This window comes from Megalobrama amblycephala, linkage group LG12, assembly GCF_018812025.1.
Source record: "Megalobrama amblycephala isolate DHTTF-2021 linkage group LG12, ASM1881202v1, whole genome shotgun sequence".
Classification (NCBI taxonomy): Eukaryota; Metazoa; Chordata; class Actinopteri; order Cypriniformes; family Xenocyprididae; genus Megalobrama; species Megalobrama amblycephala.
The window spans coordinates 10,508,217-10,535,132 of NC_063055.1; the positions used below are offsets into that span (position 1 = coordinate 10,508,217).

Consider the following 26,916-nt stretch of genomic DNA (forward strand, 5'->3'; position numbering starts at 1 on the left):
TGCGATATCCATAATGCTAGAACGCACAGCCTCTCCTCATCGCTCGCCCCCTGTGGTTTATTAGATTGGAGTGGGAGGGAAGAATAAAGCAGGTAAAGAGGCAGGTACGGCTGGAGCTAATGGTGAAAGCAGCATACAGTAATCATCAGACTGTTGGCCGCAGAGACGCAACACTCAAATAGTTCATTATAAGATGACACAACCAATTTGTAGCAGGGGCGGCAGCAATCTCAAAAATCTCCCCTGACAAAAGCATTTAGATTAGACTGCTTTTCAACCAGGAGAGCACTGACACGAATCGCTACGCTCAACTGGGGGAATGGAATCTGTTTTAATTCTCCTCCAGGCAAACATAAAACTGTCCAGGTAAGTCATTTACGGAGAGGGAGAGGGACTGTTTCACCCCCAAAAAAATCTCTTTGTCTCGCACAAGCGCTACGCTAAGACTATTCATCTATTTGTTACATTTCCTTCTATTATTTCTCTTATAATCTTCCTTTACTGGCTCGGCTCATGAATGCTAATAGCTCTCTTGGAACAACATCGCCATATAGATTATTTCCGATCGGAGAGCGACTCGCTTCTTTTTTTTCCCTGGCGATTGTATTACACATGTGAATGAATCCTTCTAGATGAAGCTGGTGGGTGAAAATGGAGTGAGGTGCTATTTCATCTAATAAATATAATTCTGTAATTACATTCTGAAAGAAGTGCTTAGACCCCGCTGGCTCTAAAGAATCTCCCAGAGTGCAAGACCACCGCTCACATCTCAGCCAGACCTAATGAACTCCAATACTGCGCCATCAAATAGATTCTTTACACGCCCTTTTTCATTTTATAGTTACTCTATTCCAACTCTGACACAAAATGCAAAGCAGATGCTCTGTTCCTCAGAATAAGGGCTTAGGCCTTCGTGTCTTATCACGCTACATGCAGAAGCCCCAGTCTGATTCCTACAGCAGCTCATGTTAGGAGAGCCAAACTCTACAAAGCAGCATGAAGACAAATTCAGGATGGGCCAGGGGGAAAGGAAACATCTAATCCTGGAACACAAACATCGGAAACAGAGAAAAGACATGTTGGTTATGTTTGGCAGGGACTGGGGAAATTCAGCAACAAAAGAAAGAGGTGTTAGTTTGCTAATAGCCCTTTAAGTGTCAGTATAAATATTTGTGTATTTCCACACACAGAGCGTTGGTCAAGTGTCCAAATGTGAGATGCTAAATAAATGTGCTTCTCCCAGCAGAACTCAAGTATCAGCCCTTAAATGCAGGTCACCGGGGACCCGATGCTACAGGCTCCGTTCGTATGGCTGTTTCCAAGAAAAGCGTATCTGAGGGACTATTTGTTTATTTCATCAAAACTAAAAGAAATCCTTGCCGTATGTGACTGGGTGGAATTTGCGTTTAAATTTGCGTGCGCACGCGTGTGTAGTAAGTGCAAAAACAGACTTTTAACTACAAACTACAGTGGTGTGTTGTTAGCATGGTTGTACGCTGTTTAGAATTAAATGGAGAATACCTTTTAAATTTCATTGCAATTCATGAATTTGAACTGAGGTAGCAAACAACTTGCAATTCAATTAAAAAACAACTCTGCAATTCAAACGTGTAAAGAAGTACAATTAAAACAAATTAAAATGTTTGACGAGAAAAGCAAAGTTGGTCAAGACAAAAAATGTAAAACAACCTTGTTTGAAAATAGATCTGAAATGATAGATAGATAGATAGATAGATAGATAGATAGATAGATAGATAGATAGATAGATAGATAGATAGATAGATAGATAGATAGATAGATAGATAGATAGATAGATAGATAGATAGATAGATAGATAGATAGATAGTTAACATCGAATCATGTGAGACACTGATTACGTTTATGAAGAGTTTTAGACCAGAGAGAATCAGGGACTCGATTTGGTAAACGAATCCTTAGGCTCGGTTTTATTGCTCAAATTAGCCGAGCCGGTCCTTGTCCTGTATGCCCTTAATTAACAAGCCTGCAATTCCCCTATTAATTAGTACAAGCTATTAGCTATTTTACATCACTCTTCATTTGTCGACAATTAAAAGGCCAATTATTAAAAGCATGCCACACGATTAATTGTGCGAGGGGATGGGCAGCCATATCAGTGTGAAGATGGTGCGGACCTGGGAGAATCAGAGCAGAAGATTTCTCTAAGCTTTCCTGATTGATAGAGTGAGAAAGTTCTGCTACTTCCTGATGTTGCACAGAAGACAATGTAAATGATTAGGTAAAAGATATTGTACAGTCAGACCCTGTCAATGTTTATTTTGCAATAATGACTGGCTAACTGCACATGGCAAAAAAGTGTAACTGTACTTATACATTAAAGGGTTAGTGCACCCAAAAGTTACATTTCTGTACATTTCGAGTCATGGTGCTCACGTGAACAGGGTTGGCCAATACTGAGCCGGCGTTCGGACATAAACTCAGAAGCGCTGAACTGTGTTCACTGCGTAAATTGTGTACGAGTCTGAAAGGGTTGAGAAGAAGTTGTTGAATAAAGTCGTTATTTTTGTTTTTGTGCACAAAAAGTATTCTCGTTGATTCATAACATTAAGGTTGAACCGCTGTAGTCACATGGACCATTTTAACAATGTCTTTAGTACTTTTCTGGACCTTGAACGACAGTAATTACGTTGCTTTCTACTGGGGAGACATTTTTTTTTAAACCTCTAGGATTTCATCAAAAATATCTTAATTTGTGTTCCAAAGATGAAAGGTCTTACGGGTTTGGAACGAAATGAGGGTGAGTACTTAACAGAAATTTCATTTTTGGGTGAACTAACCCTTAACATCGGTTACCGACCAAGTCAAAGGAATGCTAATGTTAAAGGAATAGTTCACCCTAAATATAAATAAATATAAAATTAAATATAAAGTATAAAGCCTAAATAGTTTGAGATTTTATGCAAGAAAGCAAATTAAATGGCTATATTTACCAATTTTATCTTCAGAAATCACAATAAATAATTAGAGGCACTGTTAGAGCACTGATACTGACCTTGAAAGATAGAAAAGATAGCATTATGACCCATCCCTAGATGTATTTTCAGGGGACAGGTGTAAGGTCTCGAGTTTTTACCTGACATGAACGTCACCATCTTGTATAAGGCCATAGGACAAAAAGATACACAGGGGGAAAAACACACTAATCTCTTATTTTTAGAAACAGTTCTCTTAGGTTTGAGACCTGAGACCACTCAAGCAGATCTACACATACTTTCAAAAACATAAGTGCTAAGCAATGGCAAAAATAAAATTAATCAGTCTAATGCACTGCGCTGCAGAACAAATGCATTCCCATTTAGTAGCAGACCCCCTCTTGGTCACAATAATCAAAGAGCAATGTAAGCCATTACGAAATTACTTCCATCATAGTTTCCGTGCCAAGCTCCTCCATCTCACATTGGCATTCACTGTGTCAGACGTTTGGAGCGACCCTCAAAACTTTGAGCCATAAACCACGCAGACACAGAGTTCCAGCGTCAGAGCCTCTTGGAAGGGACAGAATGGGGACACAAAACAAAATGGCCTTTCAGTCTGATGGCAAATATAAAAAAGAAACTCAACGAACCCAACACTGTCCTTCTATCGCTCACTTTGTGCTCTCGTGATGAGGCAGAGGAGAATGTTTCATATTTGGCTTGTGTGGTGAGTGTGAGATATACAGTACATGCTCCAAAATTCCTCAAGTGAAAAAAAAATTTCTTAAAAAACAATTTAAAATATGTATTATAATATATTAAACATATGTACTGTATATACAACCCATAAACATATGTACTGTATATACAACAAATTTGAATAAAATGAAAACTAAAAGACTTTCAAATCACATGAGTCAATATTTTATTCACAACAGAACATAGATAACATAAATGTGTAAACTGAGAAATTTTTACAATTTTATGCACAAAATGAGCTCATATCAAATGTGATGCCTGCAACAGGTCTCAAAATAGTTGGGACGAGGGCATGTTTACCTATAGTGTAGAATCTCCTCTTATTTTCAAAACAGTTTAAAGACGTCTAGGCATCGAGATTATGGAGTTTCTGGAGTTTTGGTGTAGGAATTTGGTCCCATTCTTGCCTGATACAGGTTTCCAGCTGCTGAAGAGTTTGTGGTCGTCTTTGATGTATTTTTTCATTTAAGGAGGCACCTAATGTTCTCTATAGCTGAAAGATCTGGACTGCAGGCAGGCCAATTCAGCACCTGGACTCTTCTACGACGAAGCCTTATTGTTGTAATAGCTGCAGTATGTGGTTTTGCATTGTCCTGCTGAAATACACAAGGCCTTCCCTGAAATAGACGTCATCTGGAAAACTTTATATACCTTTTAGCATTCATAGTGCCTTCCAAAACATGCAAGTTGCCCATACCGTATGCACTTATGCACCCCCATACCATCAGAGATGCTGGCTTTTGAACTGAATGCTGATGACACGCTGGAAGGTCTCCCTCCTCTTTAGTGCGGAGGACACGACGTCTGTGCTTTCCAACAAGAATGTCAAATTTGGACTTGATTGATCATAGAACACTTTTCCACTTTGGAACAGTCCATTTTAAATGAGCCTTGGCCCACAGGACACAATGGCGCTTCTGGACCATGTTCACATATGGCTTCCTTTTTGCATGATAGAGCTTTAGTTGGCATCTGCAGATGGCACGGCGGATTGTGTTTTCTGACAGTGATTTCTGGAAGTATTCCTGGGCCCAATCTCCCAGAAACTGGGAGATTTCTCCAGTTTCTCTGAATCTTTATGCACTGTAGATGATGAGATTTGCAAAGCCTCTGCAGTTTGACATCGAGGAACATTGTTTTTAAAGTATTCCACAATCTTTTTACGCACTCTTTCACAGATTGGAGAGCCTCTGCCCATCTTTAATTCTGAGAGACTCTGCCTCTCTAAGACTTCCCTTTTATAGCTAATCATGTTACAGACCTGATATCAATTAACTTAATTAGTTGATAGATGTTCTCCCAGCTGAATCTTTTCAAAATTTCTTGCTTTTTCAGCCATTTGTTGCGCCCGTGTCAACTTTTTTGAGACCAATAGCAGGCATCAAATTTGAAATGAGCTCATTTATTGGATAAAAGTGTAAAATGTCTCTGTTTAAACATTTGTTATATTATCTATGTTCTATTGGGAATAAAATAAAATGATTTGAAAGTCTTTTAGTTTTCATTTTATTCAAATTTAAAAAACGTCCCAACATTTCCGGAATTTGGGTTTATATATATATATATATATATATATATATATATATATATATATATATATATATATATGTATGTATGTATATACACACACACACACACACACACAGTACCCATCAGATAAGATTTACTAATGATCTAAAGTCCTCCAAAACAAAAGGAAGACATCTTTGTCATGCCACCTTACGTTTTGTTTGTTTTAACTGTACACCGGCCTTGTAAGCAGCAAAGACTCCCTGGGCAACCAGAGGCCCATGGGGTCTACAGAGAAAGAGAGTGAAAAAGATGGAGAAAAAAGAAGAAGAGCAAGGAAAGAGTTTCCTCTCCTCTAAGGTGAGCTTCCCCTACCCACAGCTTAACCAATCAGACTCAACAGCAGGAGCCCAGTGATTGACAGGGCAATTACCGCTAGCAGCCTCTCTGGTGGATCCGGAGACATCTCCAAATACAATTTCACTATTTTGTTACATCAGACGTTCACAGGAAGGATTTAGTACAAAAGCAAAATTGCCAGGCGGACTCATGGTGGAGCAGTCCTGCTGGTGGAAAACTTCCTTACGGTGTGAGTGCGTGCGTGTTTTCATTCCATGCTTTTTTCATAAAAACATACCCTTGGACAAGGTTATTTCCCACTAACCCCTGTGCTATTTTTGAAAGTATTTTTTCTCAATAATAGTTTTTCTCTTTGAGGAATGATAGAAAAGGTCTTTGCTGCTGGTGAGAGGAGAGACACACCATTAAAAGTATCTCTTTAAATACAAAAAACCTAAGGACAACAGTGAGCTACTTATTATGGTAATAAGAATGGCTTTTTACAGTGATACACTGAGTCCTTCATACAGTGTACAATAGGGAGAGTGGGGTAAGCTGGGCCACGTTTCTGAAGTTGTCCTCCAGGCAAGGAGAAATGCTTAAATGAATAAACCTAATTCTATTTTTGACTGCAACAAAAGAAAGTTTAAAGCATAAATGATATGAAATATTTTAGTATAAAGTCATGTGACAAACATTAAACACAGTTTGCTAGATTAAGGCTGTGACGCATCTTACCCCACTCTCCCCTATGAAAAACCATCATTTTGCCTTGCAGTTCTCCTGCAGGCGTTTGAATCCACATTAATTCACAAGTGACAGCTCTGTAGCTTTGTGCCAGGAGATGAAAAGCTCTGTTGCAATCACAGCTGCAATCCCTCACTGTTCTTTGAAATGACATCCAGCGCAGGTCTGATCGCTGCAAAAGTTTCTTGTTTTTCGGTACGGATGGCACCCTCTCTTCTCTGCCTCCACTGCATGCTGGGAGTTCCCAGCAGCATCTGCTGAGAGTGCCACAGAGCTCTCCATATTCACAGAACCCAGAACGCCAGAAGCTCAGTGACACTCCACTCGCTGCGCTTGCCGTTTTTGCCGGCAGAAAGAAGCTGCTTGCTAATTCTTCGCTCTATCAGGCTAACAAATAAGCCCACACTGCAGGGGGTGGGAAGGAGGGGGGGTGGGGGTGTACCAGCTTCCCTTCTCCAAGTTGAGAAGGTTGTCACCTTGGAGTGTGAATGAAGGGGGAAAAAGCTTTCCATAAAAAAAACAGATGAGAAAATAAGAGAGAGGAAGATACACAGAAGCACTTATGCAGGGAGACAACACAATCTGCATATTATTCTGAACCAAACTCATTTTAGCATATGCTAAAAACATGCTAGTGCCTACACTCAAATTATTCTAGAAGAACTAAAGAAAGCTATGTGTTAGTATTCAAACTGGCACAGAATATATGCGGCACAGAATATGTGGCATGCCAAAAAAAAAAAAAAAAAAAAAGATACGTTTTGCTGCCATAGTGTACATGGGGACCAAACATTTCTGGTATTGCCATCTTTACAATGTAGGGGACACCTGAATTGTTAGTACTAATTCTCAAGGCCAACTGTTTTAATTTAGTACATTAATATTGATATTTAACTTTTATATAATTTATATTGAGAATTATTAAATTTCACTAGTATTGACTACTGAATCTTCTGAAAACCCTAACATGGTTATATAATACAATATCTGCTGTATAGTTTCCTCTTTGCCAAAAAAACAAACAAACAAACAAAAAAACTCTCCTAAAGAGAAATACATAGGTCTGGTTGACAGACTGACAAGCAGCAAAATCACTTTAGAGAAGGGAGAGAGAGTAACTAAAAGCTGAGAGAGCCAATGATGCAGAAGAAAAAGAGGTACAGTCTATCCTACAATAAGCACCCAGAATCTCAATATGGCCATAGAATGGATCTAATGTTTCAGGAGGATCAGCAGTCAAAGGTCTCTCTCTCTCTTTCGCTGAATGCTAAACAGCTCTCAGTCCTGTGAAGAGCTCACAACCAACTTCATCCTCCCACTTAAAAGCAATAAGCCCAATGCATCAGTCCTCCTCACTGCTGCCAGCCTGCTAAAACACAACCACATGAACCACAGCGCAAGAGATGCCTATAACGATTCCAAAACCACCATTAAGCTAACAACAGTCCCAGCCACATCCCCAGACCGCTCACGGACTCTCTGATGCTTACTGCACACAAATATGGCGAGCTCCAATCTGATTGGCTGGCTATGAGTCAAGGTACACAGGCTTTAAACAAGGAAAAGTTGCGTTTAAAAGTTCACTGGATTAGCCAAACAAAAATATGTTCATGGCACTGAATCTTTGAAATATAAAGAAGAGATCTGTTTGAGCTATAGATCTGCATTTTTGCAGAATTCCCATGAGACCTGATTAAATTTTTTGAGACATGGGACTAAATTTATTGTTGTAGGCGGGTGCAGGCGGTTCTGCTAAGAGTGTGCAGTCTGAATTTAGCCTATGTATATATTGGGAGTTTGCAAAGTTAATATATACATATATATCTTGTTCATTTCTAAATAATGCACTTGAAATACAGTTTCAAGGTCCCTTTCAGTTCTTTTTGTTTCAATGAGATGCTTCAAAATTCAATGAAAAAAGAAAAATCAAGTTGGGAGGGGGTGAAAACGAACTGGTTTGGGACACCTGAGCACACTTATATTTTACATTATCCAACTTATTCTTGATAAAGAATTTCCATGAGAATTATTTTGATTCAGATCAGATTTTTGATTCAGATTCTAATTCAGTATCGCATCAACTTATTTGTTTTTGCATGCAACTTATAACAACAGCAGTTTATAGCAGATTCAAAATTTTAAAATGTTACAAATTTCCATGACTTTTAAAATTTTATTAATTTTAAATAAAATTCAGTGTGGCAAGCAGGGCAGGGCCGTGAACCACGGGAACGGAGCGAGGCCGGTGGCACGAGTTCAAATGAGCGGAGGAGCTCTGGAAGGATAAAAGGAAGAGAGATGACAGTGAAGGAAGAGAGAGGACCAGGCTGATGCTTTACTTTAGTTTTGTTGTTTATGATTATATTGTGATTACAGTTTTACGTTGAACGTTTTCCAGCTCCCACCTCCTCCTTCCCTGAACTTGAACATTGTTACATTCTGCAAATTAACTCCCTGAAATGCCTCGATTGTAGTCTTGAGTTTTCTTCTGGGAATGTGCACATCATAATTCCTCATTTAAATAATTCCCACCCAAGACATACGCAAAACAAAAAGTCGAGGCCTGGTTAAGTTGCATATAGTGTGTTGTTGTAACGGTTATGGTAAGGGGCGTGACATTTCCAAAACACACTCAAAGTGGTTTACCATTCACAACAGACTGGTTCAGCTGACCAATCAGAGCACAGTGCACTTTTCAGAAGGAGGGGCTTCATAGGCACAGAAACTAAACAGAGCGTTACTGACAAACTGGGAAGAGAGGTGTTGCATGTAAAATATGTGAAAAATAATGTGTTTTTTGAACATTCAAGCATGAAAATCTATTCTAGTTGAACCCAAAAACAAAATCAAGACATTGTAAAAGGGCATAATATGGTCTCTTCAATTTCCAACACCTGAAAAACACAATTGATAAAGATATTTCCATTTTACCATGAGTGTACTGCAACCCCATTACCATGACTGTGGGAATCCTGCATAAAACTAAATAAATAAATTAAAACTATGGTTGCTCATTGGTCATTTCCTGTCCTGTTGCTGGACTGTAGGTGCATAAACACATGCATTTATCCAGAAACAAACATGCATGCATCCAAGTTCCAATCTGATGCCTGTCTGTCTATCATAGGGGCCAAGAACAGATAAGCCCCAGGCGGCGTGCACACACACACACACGTTTGTTTTTGTGAATTGTGGGGACATTCCACAGGCGTAATGGTTTTTATACTGTACAAACTGTATTTTCTATGGCCCTACACTACCCCTACCCCTAAACCTACCCATCACAGGAAACTGTGCACATTTTTACTTTCTCAAAAAAACTCATTCTGTATGATTTATAAGCCTTTCGAAAAATGGGGACATTGGGTAATGTCCTCATAAGTCACCCTCTCCTTGTAATACCTATGTCATACCCATGTCATTATACAAATTTGTGTCCTGATATGTCACAAAAACGCATGCACGCGCACACACACACACACACACACACACACACACACACACACACACACACACACACACACACACACACGCTGGGCTCCAGCATCAGCAAGCCTTAAGGAAGAACGGTCTCTGCAGATAGAGATAAAGGTTTCAACTTTCAGGTTAAAAGTGACTTTTTCCACAGATAAAGGCAGCAATGGCAATCTGTTCTCTTTTTTTTTTTCTTAAACTGTCTCTCTCTTTTTCTCACTCCCTCTCTCTCTCTCTCCCACGCTCAATCTTTTTTTCTTGACTTTATCCAATGCTGCATACAAGGCTGGATCAGACAGTTAAAGCTGCTCTTTGCTTTATTTCATATCTACTTGTCAAAGAGAGATTAGCAGTTTTTGAGCTGTTCCACTTTGCTGTCATGATGGAAAATGAACGAAAATGAGAATGTGAAAGAGAAATTCACAGGCAACAACAATACAAACCAAAAAGCTCAAGAGAAATGAAAGATAGCTGTTTGAGGTTTTTGAAGCTCAAAACACTGAGATTGAATAAATGTCTTCTGAAATTGCCCCTCAACAACTAGGAATCACAGAAGAATACTCACATTTTTTGTTGAAGCCATATATTTGGGCTGGACATACTGAAGGGCTCGTCCCCTTTCTTTTTAATTAGCTTTTAATTGGACTATTAGCCAGTAGTCTTTAGTTTTCACATATTGTCACAACCACACACAATAGTGAGGACTATAAAAGCACTGAGGACACTAAAGAATAAACAGTAACACTTTACAATTAGTTAAGATCATCTAAAAATGAACTATAGTTCTACAGCATTTATTAACCTTAGTTAATTTTAACATTTTTTAATACATTATTAAAATCAAAAGTTGTATTTCTTAACAATAATTACTACACTGTGAACTAACATTAACAAACATTATATTAACTGATATTAACAAAGATTAATAAACACTGTAACAAATGCACTGCTCATTGTTAGTTCATGTGAGTTAATACATTAACTAATGTTCCCCCTGTGGTGAAAATCAAGTTTTTAATCTTGTTTATATGTCTATGAGGTGTTTTTAATATGCTTTGAGACAAACCATGTGCAAATTTAAAAGTCAACACCATTGCTGAGTATTTTCTCTTTAAAACTGCAGTAAACCAAAGACAGTCTCAAAACCGTGGTTTGAAATCGCTGGTGTTTATGACGTCACAAACTACCTTGTAACCAATCACGTCAACGTGCCGGCGGGTTTTAGCATATCATTAACTGACCGTGCAAGGTAGTCTCAAAAGAAGGTTATCCCGGTATATTTTTCTATTGATATGAAAAAATCGTGTAGATTTAGCAATATGGCGGGTGTATGATGTATATTACAATGTTATGATGAACTATATGCCTTTCTCTACTGACGTTCTGCGTTGTTCAAAGCGTTTTTAAGGATACTGACTGTTAGAAGGCAGACTCAGATGGTGAACTGGAACATGGTTTGTGTAACATTAGCAACTGTTTGATAAATGTAGTCAAGCAAAACGCTAATCATATTAATTACAGTTATGTGTCCGACGTTGTAAAAAGCGATACCATTGTGCAGCGTTTACCTCAGTAAGTTGACCGAGTTGATCTTGTCTGAGCTTGTGCGAGTGACTGGAGGCGGGGCTAATTATCATATTCATAGATCAGTGTATATTAAATGAGGCAAGGGTGTAGATTTACATTCAAGCTATTTTAAGGCATTAAGAATTTTTTTTCACATGAAAAAAAAAGTTTAAATATGTAATTTTGGTGATCAAAGATTAGTTTTATTATTGACTACAGGGGGACTTTAACAAATGAGACCTCATTGTAAAGTGTTACAGAATAAAGTTCAGCTAGTTCCTTCACAAACGTAATCAAAGACACGCCAAAAACCTTTTGACCAAAACAAGCAATTTTGCTTCTTGCTATTGCTAGACAGAAACAGGTACTAAAAGTTAGGGTGAAGAGACATAAGTAATATTGCCCACACCGAAGACTAACAATAATTATTTTCATTTTGATTACATAATAACAGTAATATACAGATGTCATAGTCAGATAAGCCCCTCTGGAAGCTGTGGTGCCTGATTAAATGTGTCCCAGGTGTCTTTTCTGAAGATTATTCAGTCAGCACACCTTTGTAGCTTTTCTGATTGGTTAGTACATATCAGACCAATCAGAACACAGCTCAAAATCGATATTTTTTTTTATTTCATAAAATGTTTTCATAGTTTGCATTGTCCCTTATTAATGCAAAGTCATTACAAAATGATAAGATCTTATGATGATATTGTCCAAAATCCTACAATTACAAACTTTTGAAGCACATTGTATTAAATAGGTAACTAGGGAATATTAACAACATGTGAAAATGTAATCACTCACTCATCGTCTGTGCGCACTGAGGTGTATATTGGGTGATAAAATACTGTCATTTTCAAACTGTTATAACTACACACACACACACACACACAAAAGAACTAAAATGCACAAAATTTCGTCTTAATGAATTTTCAACAAATTTCAACAGGTACATGACCAGCACTAAATCAGAAATTCATTTACGGTGATACAGATCACATGAACCATTATGTACACTTCTGTTTCACACAAAATCTATTAAAACGTTACATATACCCGCTTTGCACATATAGCCATTATCACGTGTGTGCTTGCGTGTGTTGTGAGGAAGGGTGCACGTATATGGCGGCATTTTAATGCCATTAATGATCGAGCGCACAACTGATGCTTGCGCGCGCAGTAAATCACTTCCGCGAGAGGATAACAGATCTACACGCGAGCAAACGGGAGCCCGCGAGCTCATTTTAAACCCGCGCGCGCGCATAACATCTCTTCTGCGCGCAGATCAAGCCCTCGCGTGCTCGGACAAGATTCGCAGCACGCGCGTCATCATTCCCCACACTCGCGCTCAATTATGGCGACATTTTAATGCCATTAATGACCGAGCGCACAATTGATGCTTGCGCGCGCAGTAAATCACTTCCGCGAGAGGATAACAGATCTGCAAGCGAGGAAACGGGAGCCCGCGAGCTCATTTTAAACCCGCGCGCGCGCATAACATCTCTTCTGCGCGCAGATCAAGCCCTCGCGTGCTCGGACAAGACTCACAGCACGCGCGTCATCATTCCCCACACTCGCGCTCAATCTTCTATTTCGCTCGCGCGAACACTTTTGATTTTTGTCAGTCGTGGGGCGGGACTTTACTTATTTCATTGAAACCTGAAATCTCATTGGTCAACTCAGTTTTTCCGGAAGTCTGTTGTGATTGGACGCATGTTGTAGAGCGATTAGACATGGCTTCATCAACAGACCAGATGAAAGTGAGTAAAACTTTATTTATTTATTGATTGATTGATTGCATTATTATTATATGTCCTTACCAGATACTATATTAACTTGATTTATTATTATTTTTATGTAACTGTAGCTGCTGGGGAAAAATATAACACAAATTATATTTGCTGTAGTTCACCACTACATTACCACTACCTCCACTAAACAGTATCTATGTTTAGTGTTATACAGCACAATTTATATCAGTTCTGAGAACTACAGAAATGTAAAAAAGTGTACAATAAATAGTTGTAACCATGATTCTAATGAGTTGTTGTGTAAGCTTTTTGTTATCATTCTTTGTCAGGTTAATATAGTTTCCATTAAATACAGTATGAAAGTGTTTCAGCACTTACACCATTGAAAAGTTACAGTTACAGAACACAGCATGAATGATCATACCCCTCTGAAACCCAATTTAGAAATTAATCTTTATATCTAGGACATTATTTTTAATAATATGTTCAGATGTGGTCAGGTGTACTCATTTATACTGTGTGCTGTACTTACTTTGAATTTAACTGTTACTGATGATGATTACAAAAAAGTTAATGATTAAAGTTACCTTATCATTTGTTAATATCTAATGTTGCTCAGTTGAAGCAAATTTTGTCCCTCTATTCTGCAGCAAATTCTAAAAAGGCATCTTTTGGAGGACCTTCTCTCCAAGTTTGAGAGAGCACTTTTTAGATCTCCCCTTGACCAGGATTACATGGAGTTTGTGTGTCGCCAGCAGCTGTACCTCCTGCAAGCACTGTCAAGACATGTGGAAATACCCCACGAAATCATTCAGGCTCTGCAGGAAGTGTTTGAACTTGTTAAACAACCTCCATATTCCACAGCTCCACATGCAGTGGTGGATTCCTCTGATGGTCTGAGAGGACGTCCAAGGTTTGCAATTGAAAGAGAAGAGTTAGCAGAGATGCTGCAGACAAACCTTCCTGTCCACTACATTGCAAACATGATGGGTGTTTCCACTAGAACCATCTTTAGAAGGATGAACGATTTTGGCCTTTCCATCTCAGAGTTGTATAGCTGCATGACTGATGAGGAGTTAGACAATGTTGTGAGAGCCATAAAGGATGATATGCCTGCTGCTGGTTACAGAATGGTCAGAGGGAGGTTGTTGTCTTTAGGTCTGCGTGTGCAGTGGAAGAGAATAGCTGCCTCAATGCACCGAGTTGATTCAATCGGAATCCTTTCGAGATTGGCCAGCCTGGGATGTGTGGTGAGAAGAACGTACTCCGTTCGAGGGCCCCTTTCTCTTGTGCACATTGACACAAATCACAAATTGATAAGGTATTTCAACAGCTATATATATTATATATATACATACACACATTTAATATAAGAACAGCATTTTGACTTCATTTTCACTTTTGGCTAGTATTTCATAATTTAAAAAAAAAACACAAAAAAACAATTTAGGTTAAAAAGCAAAGCAGTGAAACAATATTTTACTTATAATTATTAATAAATAACTGGTTTCTTAAAGGGTTAGTTCACCCAAAAATAATGCTATTTATTACTCTCCCTCATGTCGTTCTACACCCATAAGACCTTCGTTCATCTTCAGAACACAAATTAAGCTATTTTAGTTGAAATCCGATGGCTCCATGAGGCCTCCATAGGGAGCGATGACATTTCCTCTCTCAAGATCCATTAATGTACTAAAAACATATTTAAATCAGGTCATGTGAGTACAGTGGTTCAATATTAATATTATAAAGTGTCGAGAATATTTTTGGTGTGCCAAAAAAAACAAAATAACTTATTTAGTGATGGCCGATTTCAAAACACTGCTTCAGGAAGATTCGGAGCGTTATCAATCAGTGTATCGAATCATGATTCAGATCTCGTGTCAAACTGGCAACGGCTGAAATCACGTGACTTTGGCTCCAAACAGCAGATTCGATACGCTGATTCATAACGCTCCGAAGCTTCCTGAAGCAGTGTTTTGAAATCTGCCATCACTAAATAAGTCATTATTTTGTTTTTTTGGAGCTCCAAAAATATTCTTGTCACTTTATAATATTAAAGTTGAACCACTGTACTCATATATATATATTGAACCGATTTAAATATGTTTTTAGTACCTTTATGGATCTTGAGAGAGGAAATGTCATTGCTGGCTATGCAGGCCTCACTGAGCCATCAGATTTCATCAAAAATATCTTAATTTGTGTTCTGAAGATTAACGAAGGTCTTACGGGTGTGGAACGACATGAGGGTGAGTGATAAATGACAGAATTTTAATTTTTGGGTGAACTAACCCTTTAAGTGACATTGAAAAGCTACCTACAGATTACTAAAGTTTCATTGAACTTCTTTTCATTTTACAAGTTTTTAGACAATTGTACTTTACCTTTGATTGTGGACGCTTTTACCGGATATGAAACTTCCTCGGTCAGTGCCTCTTGAGGAAAACATGAACCTGGCTATCTGTACATTCTCCACTCCTTGGTCTCCCCTGACCCTGATTTAAAAAATAAAAATAATAATAATTTTACTTTATAATTTTTCAAATAATATTTTATATTTCTTTTATCTTGTAAATAGATACAACATCGTAATATTTGGTGGTGTCGATGGTTATTCCAGGAGGGTATGTTTACAGTTTATGTTTCTATAAAAACACAAATTTGAGTGTTACTAGTAATCTGCTGTTAAGATCAGTCCAGTCATTATGATGTCTATAAAAAATAATTCATGTTTATTAAAAAGTAGCCTGTAATACATTAAATTCCAATGTACATTACATTTCCTCCTACCTATATTTACTTACTCTTTGTTCCTTTGTGTTTACAGGTCATGTACTTGAATGCGGCAAATAATAACCATGCATCGACAGCATACCACTTCTTCTCAGAAGCAACCCAAACATTTGGCTTACCATCAAGGTGAGTATAGTAAAGAAAAAGCAATAGAATTTTATGTCTGAAACTTTGATTTTTTTTTATTTTTATTTTTTAAATCAGGGTCAGGGGAGACCAAGGAGTGGAGAATGTACAGATAGCCAGGTTCATGTTTTCCTCAAGAGGCACTGACCGAGGAAGTTTCATATCCGGTAAAAGCGTCCACAATCAAAGGTAAAGTACAATTGTCTAAAAACTTGTAAAATGAAAAGAAGTTCAATGAAACTTTAGTATCTGTAGGTAGCTTTTAAATGTCACTTAAGTAACCAATTATTTATTTATTAATAATAAGTAAAATATTATTTCACTGCATTGCTTTTCAACCTGATTTTTTTTTAGAGGGGGGGGGGTTTCAATTTTTATTGTTTCTAATAGGATTGAGCGCCTCTGGCGGGATGTCAGAATCATGGTCACCAACAAGTACTCAGACATGCTGCACTCCCTGGAGGCAGAAGGATTGCTTGATATATCAGTGGTTGAGGACCTTTTCAGTGTGCACTACACTTTTCTCCCAAGACTTCAGGCAGACTTGGACACATTTTCAGAAGCCTGGAATCATCATCCACTCTCCTCAGAGGGCAATCGAAGTCCCGAGCAGCTGTGGCAGATTGGAATGATGCACACAAATAATGACCGATCTGAGAGATACGAGGTATGGTAATGCCGTCTTAGTCAGTAGCCCTTCACTGCAGAACACACGAGATCCAGGGAGTTGAGACAGATCGGTTTAAGGCATATTTAAAGTGTGAGGATTTGGATCTAGATCCAGGGGGTGGAAACAGGTCGGTTTAGGGATACGTAAAGTGGGAGGAGTTGGACCAACCCCACCCCCCAAATCTTGTGTTCTGCAGTACGGACCATCTCATCTTTGTTATTCTGTCAGCACACTGCTGTTCATGTAATAAGTTAATTCCTAACTATTTAACCACTAAACCTTCAGGACATCGAAGAGCCAGATCTAGACTGGGACGTAGCAGCTACTTACGATGCCTGTGAAGATCTCGGAGTTGTTGTTCCAGAATTTGAATGTCCTTTGAGTGCAGATGGATTGAGGGCTCTTGAACATCTGCTGAATTCAACTGGTCCTAATATCCCTGTCAAAGAACTGTACTTGCTTTGTCGGGAGTTTGTTTCAACAAATATGAATTAAAAAAAAACAAAAACAAAACAAAAAAAAAAACACACAAGCATAAAGACTGAACAGCATAATGGATTTATTTTGCTCTGAAGCTTACTGTGTGTTGATGTACAGTTTTTTCACATCTGAATAGAGTTTGGAACAATTTGGCAGCAATCTTGGCTGCTTTTGTTGTATTACAAGTCAATGATGAATTAAAAAAAATAAAAAACTAGTCAAATATCCAAAAGCTACTGCACCCCTATTCTTTTAACATATTGATACCGCCATAACAGTTACAGAGGGTAAACAGTAAACACTATACTAGGATTCAAGTTCATGAACGACCAAATTCAAGCTACTGCACCCCTATTCTTTTAACATATTATTAACGACATAACAGAGGGTACACAGTATAGTGATTAAACTATAGTAAGAATCAAGTTCATGAACGACCAAATTCTCTGCTATTGCTCACAGCCTGTCTCATAATGCCGAGGAACTCTGTGTTTGTCCCTAGGTGCTGTGTAGGCAAGGTCACAGTACAGGAACATGCATTTACTAGAGGGAAGCATAAACTATGCTGACCATATCGAAGCTGGCAGTCATGATCAAATTCAACATGTATTTTAAATTTTTCTCTTTGTGCAGAAGTAATGGGGACATGCCCCTGGCCAGTAATCCACTGCATGAAACTGCTGACGGTGATCTTGTCTTGTTCTGCATCTCCTTTTGTGCAGTTTGTTTTATCCTCCTGTTCGCTGTCATCTCCAACCCTGCTCTCCTTACTGCTGCTCCCTTCTTCTGCAAAAAACACACATCTCTGTCTGCAACCTTACTTGTATTAACAATATCTGAACTTGGACTGACAATATCTGACATTTTTAAAATGCTCCTAATATACTATTTTAAAATTGTTTTGGAGGTTTCCTACAACAAGTTTATATTCAAAAGTGTGAAGCGATTCAAATCTTCAGTCTTGCTAAATCACACCTTTCTGCAATCCCTCTCTGCTCTGATTGGTCAAATGGCCCAGTCGATGGTTGAACTGATGCAATTTAAGAATTAAGAGTAAGAGTTATGATGTTACCTTCATCTTCAAGGCTTTGAATGAAGTCCTGCAAGTAGTTCACAATTCTTGATTCTCTCTGCCGCTTCACTGAACCCACCTCACTTAAAATGGGTGACAGGGCCATCATGAGAAAATCTGCATCAGGCTGCAAATCAGAATAAAAGAAACCTTTTATTATACACAGCTCAAAAGCCATCATGACAAAAAACAAACAAACAAACAAAAAAAAAAACGCAAGCAACAACACTTACTTTTGTAAAGTGACCAGGAACAAATAACGGCTGAAATAAAGGCTGATTCTGTTTCACCATTTCATGGAGGCCATAGAGTTCCAATCCTCTGCACATTTGCTGCAGCATTGGGAGGATTCGCACAGACGAATGCAGAACAACAGCACTACATAAAATAATAAATCCAGGGAAGAACAAATTATATTAAAAAGGTTAAATTAACATATGTTAATAAAGTTTAATAGAAGTGCTTGTTTGAAATAAAAGACTAAGTATAGAACATTAATCTCTGCCAGATTGAAAAAGCATTTGTAAATTATTTTACAGGCATCGTAGGTGTTTAAATACTATAAAACAGATCAACTAGAAAAAAAAATTACACTGACTATATATTTTTTTTAGGTCTGGAAATTGCTTAACACCTGACAATCTCTTCCTTTCGATCACATGTTAGGGGTCCTGTGTACCCACATGCTACAATTCTTTCAGAAAGGTCAAGCAAGGCTGTAGTGTCTGCGGTCTCAATCTAAAGAAATAAAAATGATGAGTAACACAGACATACAGTACACATATGTATACATAAATTTTAATTGAGTTGAATTAGAAAACCTTGTCAATTAGATCTAGCAGGTCTGCATCTGTTATGTCAGCCTTTGTCAGCTCATCTTTTTTAATCTCGCCGGAAGAAATGAAATTGTATATCCACTCCATGAAAAAGTTGGGTGGAGGTCCATCCTGAGTAATGCTCACTGCCATTATTTCACCAACTATCCTAAAGTAAAACAGGGCAGTTCAATTGACAAAGAAAGGCCTTAACTGACAAACTGTTATAGGATTTGAATTAGGGCTCGGTATTGACACAAATATTTATATATTATATTATATTATATTATATTATATTATATTATATTATATTTATGTGGTACATAACAGCTTAGTTGCTATTACATTACTATTATACTGAAGGTTCAAATAAACTGATTTATATACAAACACTTAAATTCTAAACAAGGAGCATTTCATAATATTAAAGTTACAATACTATTTTTACATAACCATGTTTTTTTAAATGTAAACATTTAAACATACATTAAATATTGATTAAACATTACAATGAATGAAATATGGTGCATATATTTAGCACAATGCTCCTCTCCAGAGTTAATTTTCTAGCTGATTACCAAGTTCATGGTCACTGAATATGGATTTTATGAGAGAAACATGACAAGCTGTTTGTGACATCTTTGAAGTATGGCTGAAGCACTGATTGGGCGATTACATGTGACAGGATTAATGTCAGTAAATTGTCCTGTATCTGTTTACATATCTTTTGGCATTCATTCATGTTTATTTCATGCTGTAGCCCATAACTGGTATTAAAATAGAGGAAGACATGATCTTTCAAGTGCGCTGCATGCTGCCGCTTCACTTGACCTGAGGCACATTGCGTGATCGGTCACTGCATTAAATAGCGAGTGCCACAGCGATATTTATTGTTTAAATTTCAAAATAAGATGGACAGAATTCAAAATCTGAGACTTTGTTTCTTATCAAAAGTAACAAAGCACAAAGCCTATTGCAGTTTAATGTATATAATGTTGTTCATTTATCAGCTGTAAAGAGACTTATTTTCTCGATTCTTGGGATATACAAGTCAGTTTGTAAAAATGAGATTGGTTCGATTAAAATTGAGACATCAACATTTTTTTTACCCAGCTGTAATGCTAATAAACCTACCTGAGATTGTCATTCTGAAAGTCCGTAATTGAATACTTAAGATTTTTCCCAGTGCTCCCTCCCTCAAAGAATTTTTCCTCAATTCCGGCCATCATTTCTTTGAAAAATGCAAATTGCCAGTATTAATAAACAAATGCACTGAAGATGATGACTACATTTTATAAAACTGCATAATTTATGCAATGGTGCTGCTGCATCTGAGAACAAAAACATACCGGTCAGGAATTCTTTCATTAGAGCACCACTATCTATCCCAGGCTCTCCAATGAATGTGACTCTGAGGGGATTCTTCGGAGAGGACTTCTTCTGCCGTTTCCACTGTGTTAGGCCTCGGGAAAACATGTCTTCCCTTGTGACACAGAGGCTGAAAATGGTTGAAGGGTCTATTGCCTTTTTAAGTGTGTTGATTGCGTCTGTAAGACTTGAGAGAAAGAAAACAGAGATGCATGCTTTTTTAGATTTTGGCCTATGTAAAAAAGGCACTATTCATTAAACTTAATTGCACCTCTTTTGCTTGTCTTGCTTTTGTCCCGTTATGTCCAAATCTTGGTTTGGTCTATCGTCAGCTCTGAAAGAAATTCAATTTAGATAAATAAAAATTACTACCACACACAAACAACTAATGGTAAGGACTGTAGGCTAAACCAATAATTTCATGAAAACACAAAGCATAAAATAAAAATAATAACCTTTCCCCACAGGTACTTGCATGTACTTCAATAAAGTCTTCTGAATACATGGCAGAACACACAGGACAAGATACCTTACAAACAAATGCAGGAAAACACTTAAAACACAGAAAAACCTAAAACAAAATTAACTAAGGTGATTACAATTACAGACGTCACATTTACATAATTACGTAAAAAAGGTGCATATATATATATATACACACACATATGGTAACACTTTAAAATAAGGATCAGTAGTTAACATTAGTTACTTGTATTAGTTAATATGAACTAAGCATTAACAATTGAAGTTAATTTTAGTTAATGTTAATTTCAGCATTTGTATTAAATGTATTAACAAATGTATTGCTCACGTCAGTTAATACATTAAATAATGTGAACAAATGACACCTTATTGTAACGTGTTACCATAAATATATATATATATATATATATATATATATATATATATATATATATATATATATATATATATATATAGAAACAACCAAACAAATGTATAGTTGACATTTGAAGCTTTTCAACTTATTTTCATATAAGAATATGGCATGCTGTTGCTTTAAACAATGGTAAAAAGCTATTCAAAACATCATTCAATGTAAATTTTAAAAATCAAATAATCTCAATTACAATTTCAAAGGAATAACTGACAATTATGATTTGGCATAATTGTATAATATATAAATTTAATAAATAATTAATCTGAAAATGAATCTGTATGAATAAATAAAATGCAATATTTTTTAAAAAATGATAACATTTCCTTCTATAAAAATATACTAAGTAGTCCTGCATTGGTTTTACCTTGGCATCCATAACCACTGAAGGTGAATCCAACTCATTCCCTAACTGTGGATAAAAACAAATATAAAACATGATCAAATTTGAGAAATCGCTTCATAGTTTCCATACATAACTATCCATTATTTAAAACACAACTTACATGGCCACTACACCGATTCAATTCTGTCGAAGTAGATGCCACTTCTTCATTTGTAGGGTCTCCAGGATCCTTTTACATAAAAAACAGTTGTCAGTTGTCAGTTGTGGTTGTATTAGTATGGGTAACACAAAATAATTGTCTTCTACCAAGTAAATTATTAGTAGACCTGGGATATGCATGATGACATTGAACGACTTACGTTGGAATTATCTTCATCCACTATTGTAGAAATGGAAGGCACTTCTGTATCAGATGACAGCAAGAAATCTATAGGCTCCTGTGACAAATTAAAGGCCGATTGTAAATTGACAATTGTAAATTTGACTCATTATGAAAACAATGAAACTATCAAAAAAAATTAAATAGACTTTACTGATTCACTATCGCTGCTGTTAATCCATATGTCTGTCTCACACTTCTGGACGTGCACAGCCAACAGTTGAACAGGCATGTCTGTGTGACACTTGACACATCGAGCTTTTGGCATTTTTTCAAATTCTTTGGATGAGTAAGGTAAAGGGGAGATGTCCAGTGTGTTCTGAATTGGCATTATGTATAAACAGCCCTTTCCTCCAACCGTTTTAATAAGGTAGGACCCTGTGTATCCTTCAGCTTCCGGAGCAACCACATTCAGCTTTCGCTGACCAGATCCACCTGTAACACACCAAAAAAAGTAAAAAAGATCAGAAGACATAATCAGTTATTTGTTTAAAAAGACAAATCTTTGACAAATGAATGACAAAAAATGTTTTAGAAATGTAATAATATTCTATTCCATTCTAACATTGAATAGCCAAGGCAGACAAACTAAGATAGGTTCAAAAGTAGAAAATTAAAAATGGTTTTAAAGCAGAGATGCTACTCAAAGCAACAATCCAGTGTACTGATGTATACCACATACAACACTTACCAACAGCTTTATACAGCATCCAGGCTCCCTCCAATGATTCCATTTTTGAATATGTCTCCAACAATAGTTTAGATATCTGGTGGTATTAAATACACCAAACTTTATTAAGACAAGACTTGCTTGATTAGAAAATCACACTATCAGATAATATATAGTGAGCCTAATTAAGCTGAATAAATAAATTATTTAAGGCCTGGTTTCACAGACAGGGCTTAACTAAAGCCCTGAATAGGCCTTACTTAAATTAGGATACTTAAGCAGGTTTTATAAAAATGCCCTAGAAAGCTACATTATTGCTGTGCATCTTGAGACAAAACAATGACACCAACATATTTAATTTAAATAGTCACTTTATATGTAAAACTTGAAGTGCAAGACCTCAGAGTGATCAGCATCCTCTGGGATAGCAACAGTCCTCCGTCCTAGTCCAGCCTGTAGAAGAATCAACTCTTCAGAGGCTTTTGGGGTCCGTTTAACACTTTTATTTAGCAGGAAAAACTGAATTGGCATTGACCTGGCAGGCCTTTTTTTAGGAGTTGGGATAAAGCTTTTTCGTGCCTTGAAAAGACCAGGGAATGCTCTGAGAGGAAAAAAGAATCTGATGTGTTAATCATGTATAAAATCTATTACAAAAAGTTGTAATTTTTCAGTGTTTAGGACATTATGATGAAATGTAGGCTGATATGTGTTATTCTACTTGAGAATTGCTACTATATCCATGTTGTGCTTCCTACCAGTACTTTGTTTGCACTATAAAATTGGCTTATCTGAGAGATCCAAACCTGGCCATACTCTGGTCCACTGAATTTCCTGATGCAACACCACTAAGGGTGCGCTGTGGTCTCACTGCAGACTCCACCCTGTTGCCAGGGGTTGCCTGACCCTGTAGCTGTGTTGCATGTTGCCTCCTGCCTGCTGTGACCTGTTCTCTCTGAACCTGCCCTTCATCTGTTGAAATTATTCAAAACTGTATAAAAACCCTAAGCCTTTGTGACTATACTACTCAAAGCAATATTATTATGACCAATGATAATTATTACATTTCAATGTAAACCAGGTATGCAGTGTTTAATTCAATATAATGCTGCACAACACAATTAACTTACCCATTCCTGACGGTGGGCATGACTCACGTGTTAGAGCACTGCGTAAAAGGGACACAACATGCCTGGCAGCGTTCTGCAACTCGGCCTAATGTATATGAAAGCATTATTAGGCCTGACTGATATACAGGCCTACTGTCTACTAAAAATAATGGCAACAGGACGTTTCATCATAGTTTATTAGCTTTAAGATAAAGAGAATATATGCACTGAATTTGAAAATATTTCAGATATATTTATTTTTACGTATAGAAAGCTATGGTTGTGGGGTTAGCTTCAAGCTAGTTACACGGCTACAAAGAATGCTTAATAGAAAATCTTGTTGTATAAAATAACCATACAAAACATAACATTGTTAAAATGAAATAATAAAATTAGCAATCACTGACGTACTTACCTCTCTTTGGTTGTCCATCTTGATAACTCTGCTTCAGCTCTTGATTGCTACTCACAGGCGTCCAATCACAACAGACTTCCGGAAAAACTGAGTTGACCAATGAGATTTCAGGTTTCAATGAAATAAGTAAAGTCCCGCCCCACGACTGACAAAAATCAAAAGTGTTCGCGCGAGCGAAATAGAAGATTGAGCGAGAGTGTGGGGAATGATGACGCGCGTGCTGTGAGTCTTGTCCGAGCACGCGAGGGCTTGATCTGCGCGCAGAAGAGATGTCATGTGCGCGCGCGGGTTTAAAATGAGCTCGCGGGCTCCCGTTTCCTCGCTTGCAGATCTGTTATCCTCTCGCGGAAGTGATTTACTGCGCGCGCAAGCATCAATTGTGCGCTCGGTCATTAATGGCATTAAAATGTCGCCATAATTGAGCGCGAGTGTGGGGAATGATGACGCGCGTGCTGCGAATCTTGTCCGAGCACGCGAGGGCTTGATCTGCGCGCAAAGGAGATGTCATGCGCGCGCGCGGGTTTAAAATGAGCTCGCGGGCTCCCGTTTGCTCGCGTGTAGATCTGTTATCCTCTCGCGGAAGTGATTTACTGCGCGCGCAAACATCAGTTGTGCGCTCGATCATTAATGGCATTAAAATGCCGCCATACACGTATACCTTCATGCAAAAGTGTGCGTGTGTATAAGGCCACCCTTTGTGTCGCAGCATGTTGTTTTCACACCTCTATAATTGGATAAGAAATGGAGAGGATCGTCTTGCATTTGTGTGAGAATTACGTGGTCTTTCCTCACTTTATTGAAGTCCTAATGCTCGAGTCTGCACCACAGCGGCGGCCAGCATGCGGTATGATCAGCTCACCCTGATCCAGCCATCTGATGACTATCACTGTGGCATTTGTACACAGAGGTTCTCCATCGCTTTTGCTTGGGTATTCAGAGTCTCTAAATGCTACAGGCTTATTTTCACACCGCATGCCGCAGACCAACACAAACGACGGTCCTTTGAGCTCCAGATTGGTATTAAAAAAAAACGCATGATTCAGACAATGACTTTGATGCCGGTGGAAATAAAAGAAATGTCGTCTAATGTCAATCTGCCTCCTCCCTGCTATGAAAATGTTAGAAAGTTAGCAAAAATTGCTCTATTTCCAGTTAGCAAAAAAGTTTTTTTTGTGTGCTTTTGGCGACCTGGGTTCGAGTTTAGCCTGGGCCATGTGCCAGTCTTGTTCCCTCTCTGCAGCTATATATACTGTAGGGCTGCACAATGAATCAGAACACAATTGAGAACAGGATTCCTGTTGAAAGTGGATCGGACTGACCACTGAAACACACCTGTAGCCAATCAGCAGTAAGGGGCGTGTACACTCATTAGGGGGGAGTTGCCTGTGTTGCATAGCGTTTTAATGAATTTAGGGGATGAGCTATCAAGATCCTTTCGGGTAGGAGCATGTTTGTTTTTGGTGGTTTCAAATATCAACAGCGTTTCCCAGAAATTGCTTACTGCACCTTTAAGTATAACCAATAACAGATATTTAAAAATCAGGTGTTTCTTCAATTACAGACATGATTATGTCCCAGTGGTTGTTTTTAAAACAGATTAAACTTATTTATTTTTGGTTATATGAAGGTCACATTACATTTTTTTTTTTTTTTTAACTAGGCCTCCATCCTTTATTTTTGCTATTTTTAAAGTGATTTTTATCATTTTTACCTTGTACCTGACCTGTATGTAGATCTTAAACTATAAAAATCCAACGATTTCCAATTGTTGAATGTTTAAAACTATGATAATCTGAACAAAAAGTGAAAATCAATGTAAATATCATTTGTGTGCATACTATTTTTATTCTGTATCATTTCCAATAAAGCTACGATGTTGTCAAATTATGCAAAAATATGAAATATCATTTAAAGGTGCCCAAGAATGCTTTTTCACAAGATGTAATATAAGTCTAAGGTGTCTCCTGAATGTGTCTGTGAAGTTTCAGCTCAAAATACCCCATAGATTTTTTTTAAATACATTTTTTTAACTGCCTATTTTGGGGCATCATTAACAATGCACTGATTTACACTCGGCGCCGCCCCCTTAAATCGCGGGCTCCCTGCCACAGGAGCTCTCGACTATATTACAGCGCATTTACAAAGTTCACACAGCTAATATAACCCTCAAATTGATCTTTACAAGATGCTCGTCATGCATGCTGTACGCATGCTTCGAATTATGCGAGTAAAGTTTTTATTTGCATGTTAACGTTTTATTCTGAGTGAATTTGAGGCTGTCCTCCGTGGCTAACGGCTAATGCTACACTGTTGGAGAGATTTATAAAGAATGAAGTTGTGTTTATGAATTATACAGACTGCAAGTGTTTAAAAAATGAAAATAGCGACGGCTCTTGTCTCCGTGAATACAGTAAGAAACGATGGTAACTTTAACCACATTTAACAGTACATTAGCAACATGCTAACGAAACATTTAGAAAGACAATTTACAAATATCAATAAAAATATCATGCTATCATGGATTATGTCAGTTATTATTGCTCCATCTGCCATTTTTCGCTGTTGTTCTTGCTTACCTAGTCTGTTGATTCGGCTGTGCACATCCAGATGTTAATACTGGCTGCCCTTGTGTAATCCCTTGAACGTGGGCTGGCATTATGCAAATATTGGGGGCGTACA

At 37.7% G+C, this 26,916-nt stretch overlaps 3 protein-coding genes across 8 annotated transcripts in view; 1 reads left to right on the plus strand and 2 right to left on the minus strand.

Annotated features, from left to right (window-relative positions):
- bend5 (BEN domain containing 5) overlaps window positions 1-26,916 on the minus strand; it is a 408,562-nt gene that overhangs the window by 228,314 nt on the left and 153,332 nt on the right. The window lies entirely within an intron of this gene.
- On the plus strand, window positions 12,457-17,209 carry LOC125280754. The gene is made up of 7 exons (XM_048211507.1): window positions 12,457-13,108; window positions 13,750-14,420; window positions 15,681-15,726; window positions 15,930-16,021; window positions 16,100-16,210; window positions 16,412-16,688; window positions 16,977-17,209. Exons 1-7 carry the CDS (start codon window positions 13,082-13,084, stop codon window positions 17,184-17,186), a joined length of 1,434 nt encoding a protein of 477 aa, XP_048067464.1. The 5' UTR covers window positions 12,457-13,081; the 3' UTR covers window positions 17,187-17,209.
- LOC125280751 lies at window positions 17,234-26,214 on the minus strand. 2 transcript variants are annotated; one of them, XM_048211499.1, is made up of 18 exons: window positions 24,238-26,214; window positions 23,844-23,928; window positions 23,520-23,685; window positions 23,116-23,317; window positions 22,738-22,813; window positions 22,201-22,481; window positions 22,027-22,104; window positions 21,828-21,896; window positions 21,689-21,733; window positions 20,882-20,955; window positions 20,698-20,760; window positions 20,408-20,613; window positions 20,193-20,289; window positions 19,065-19,227; window positions 18,878-18,981; window positions 18,477-18,621; window positions 18,244-18,370; window positions 17,234-17,957 (listed from the first exon to the last, which is right to left on the minus strand). In XM_048211499.1, exons 1-18 carry the CDS (start codon window positions 24,253-24,255, stop codon window positions 17,599-17,601), a joined length of 2,358 nt encoding a protein of 785 aa, XP_048067456.1. In that variant the 5' UTR covers window positions 24,256-26,214; the 3' UTR covers window positions 17,234-17,598. The 2 variants fall into 2 exon arrangements, with proteins under 2 accessions (XP_048067456.1, XP_048067457.1); XM_048211500.1 differs by lacking the exon at window positions 23,520-23,685.

Excerpts from the sequence above, each read along its gene's own strand:
- LOC125280754 (XM_048211507.1), top strand. The coding sequence starts at position 13,082 with ATGGCTTCATCAACAGACCAGATGAAA. Across the intron at positions 13,109-13,749 it reads CATCAACAGACCAGATGAAA|CAAATTCTAAAAAGGCATCT; the intron begins GTGAGTAAAACT and ends TCTATTCTGCAG. Across the intron at positions 14,421-15,680 it reads ACAAATCACAAATTGATAAG|ATACAACATCGTAATATTTG; the intron begins GTATTTCAACAG and ends TCTTGTAAATAG.
- LOC125280751 (XM_048211499.1), bottom strand. Across the intron at positions 23,318-23,519 it reads GTGGACCAGAGTATGGCCAG|AGCATTCCCTGGTCTTTTCA; the intron begins GTTTGGATCTCT and ends TTTTCCTCTCAG. Across the intron at positions 18,622-18,877 it reads CGAAAGGAAGAGATTGTCAG|TGCTGTTGTTCTGCATTCGT; the intron begins GTGTTAAGCAAT and ends TATTTTATGTAG.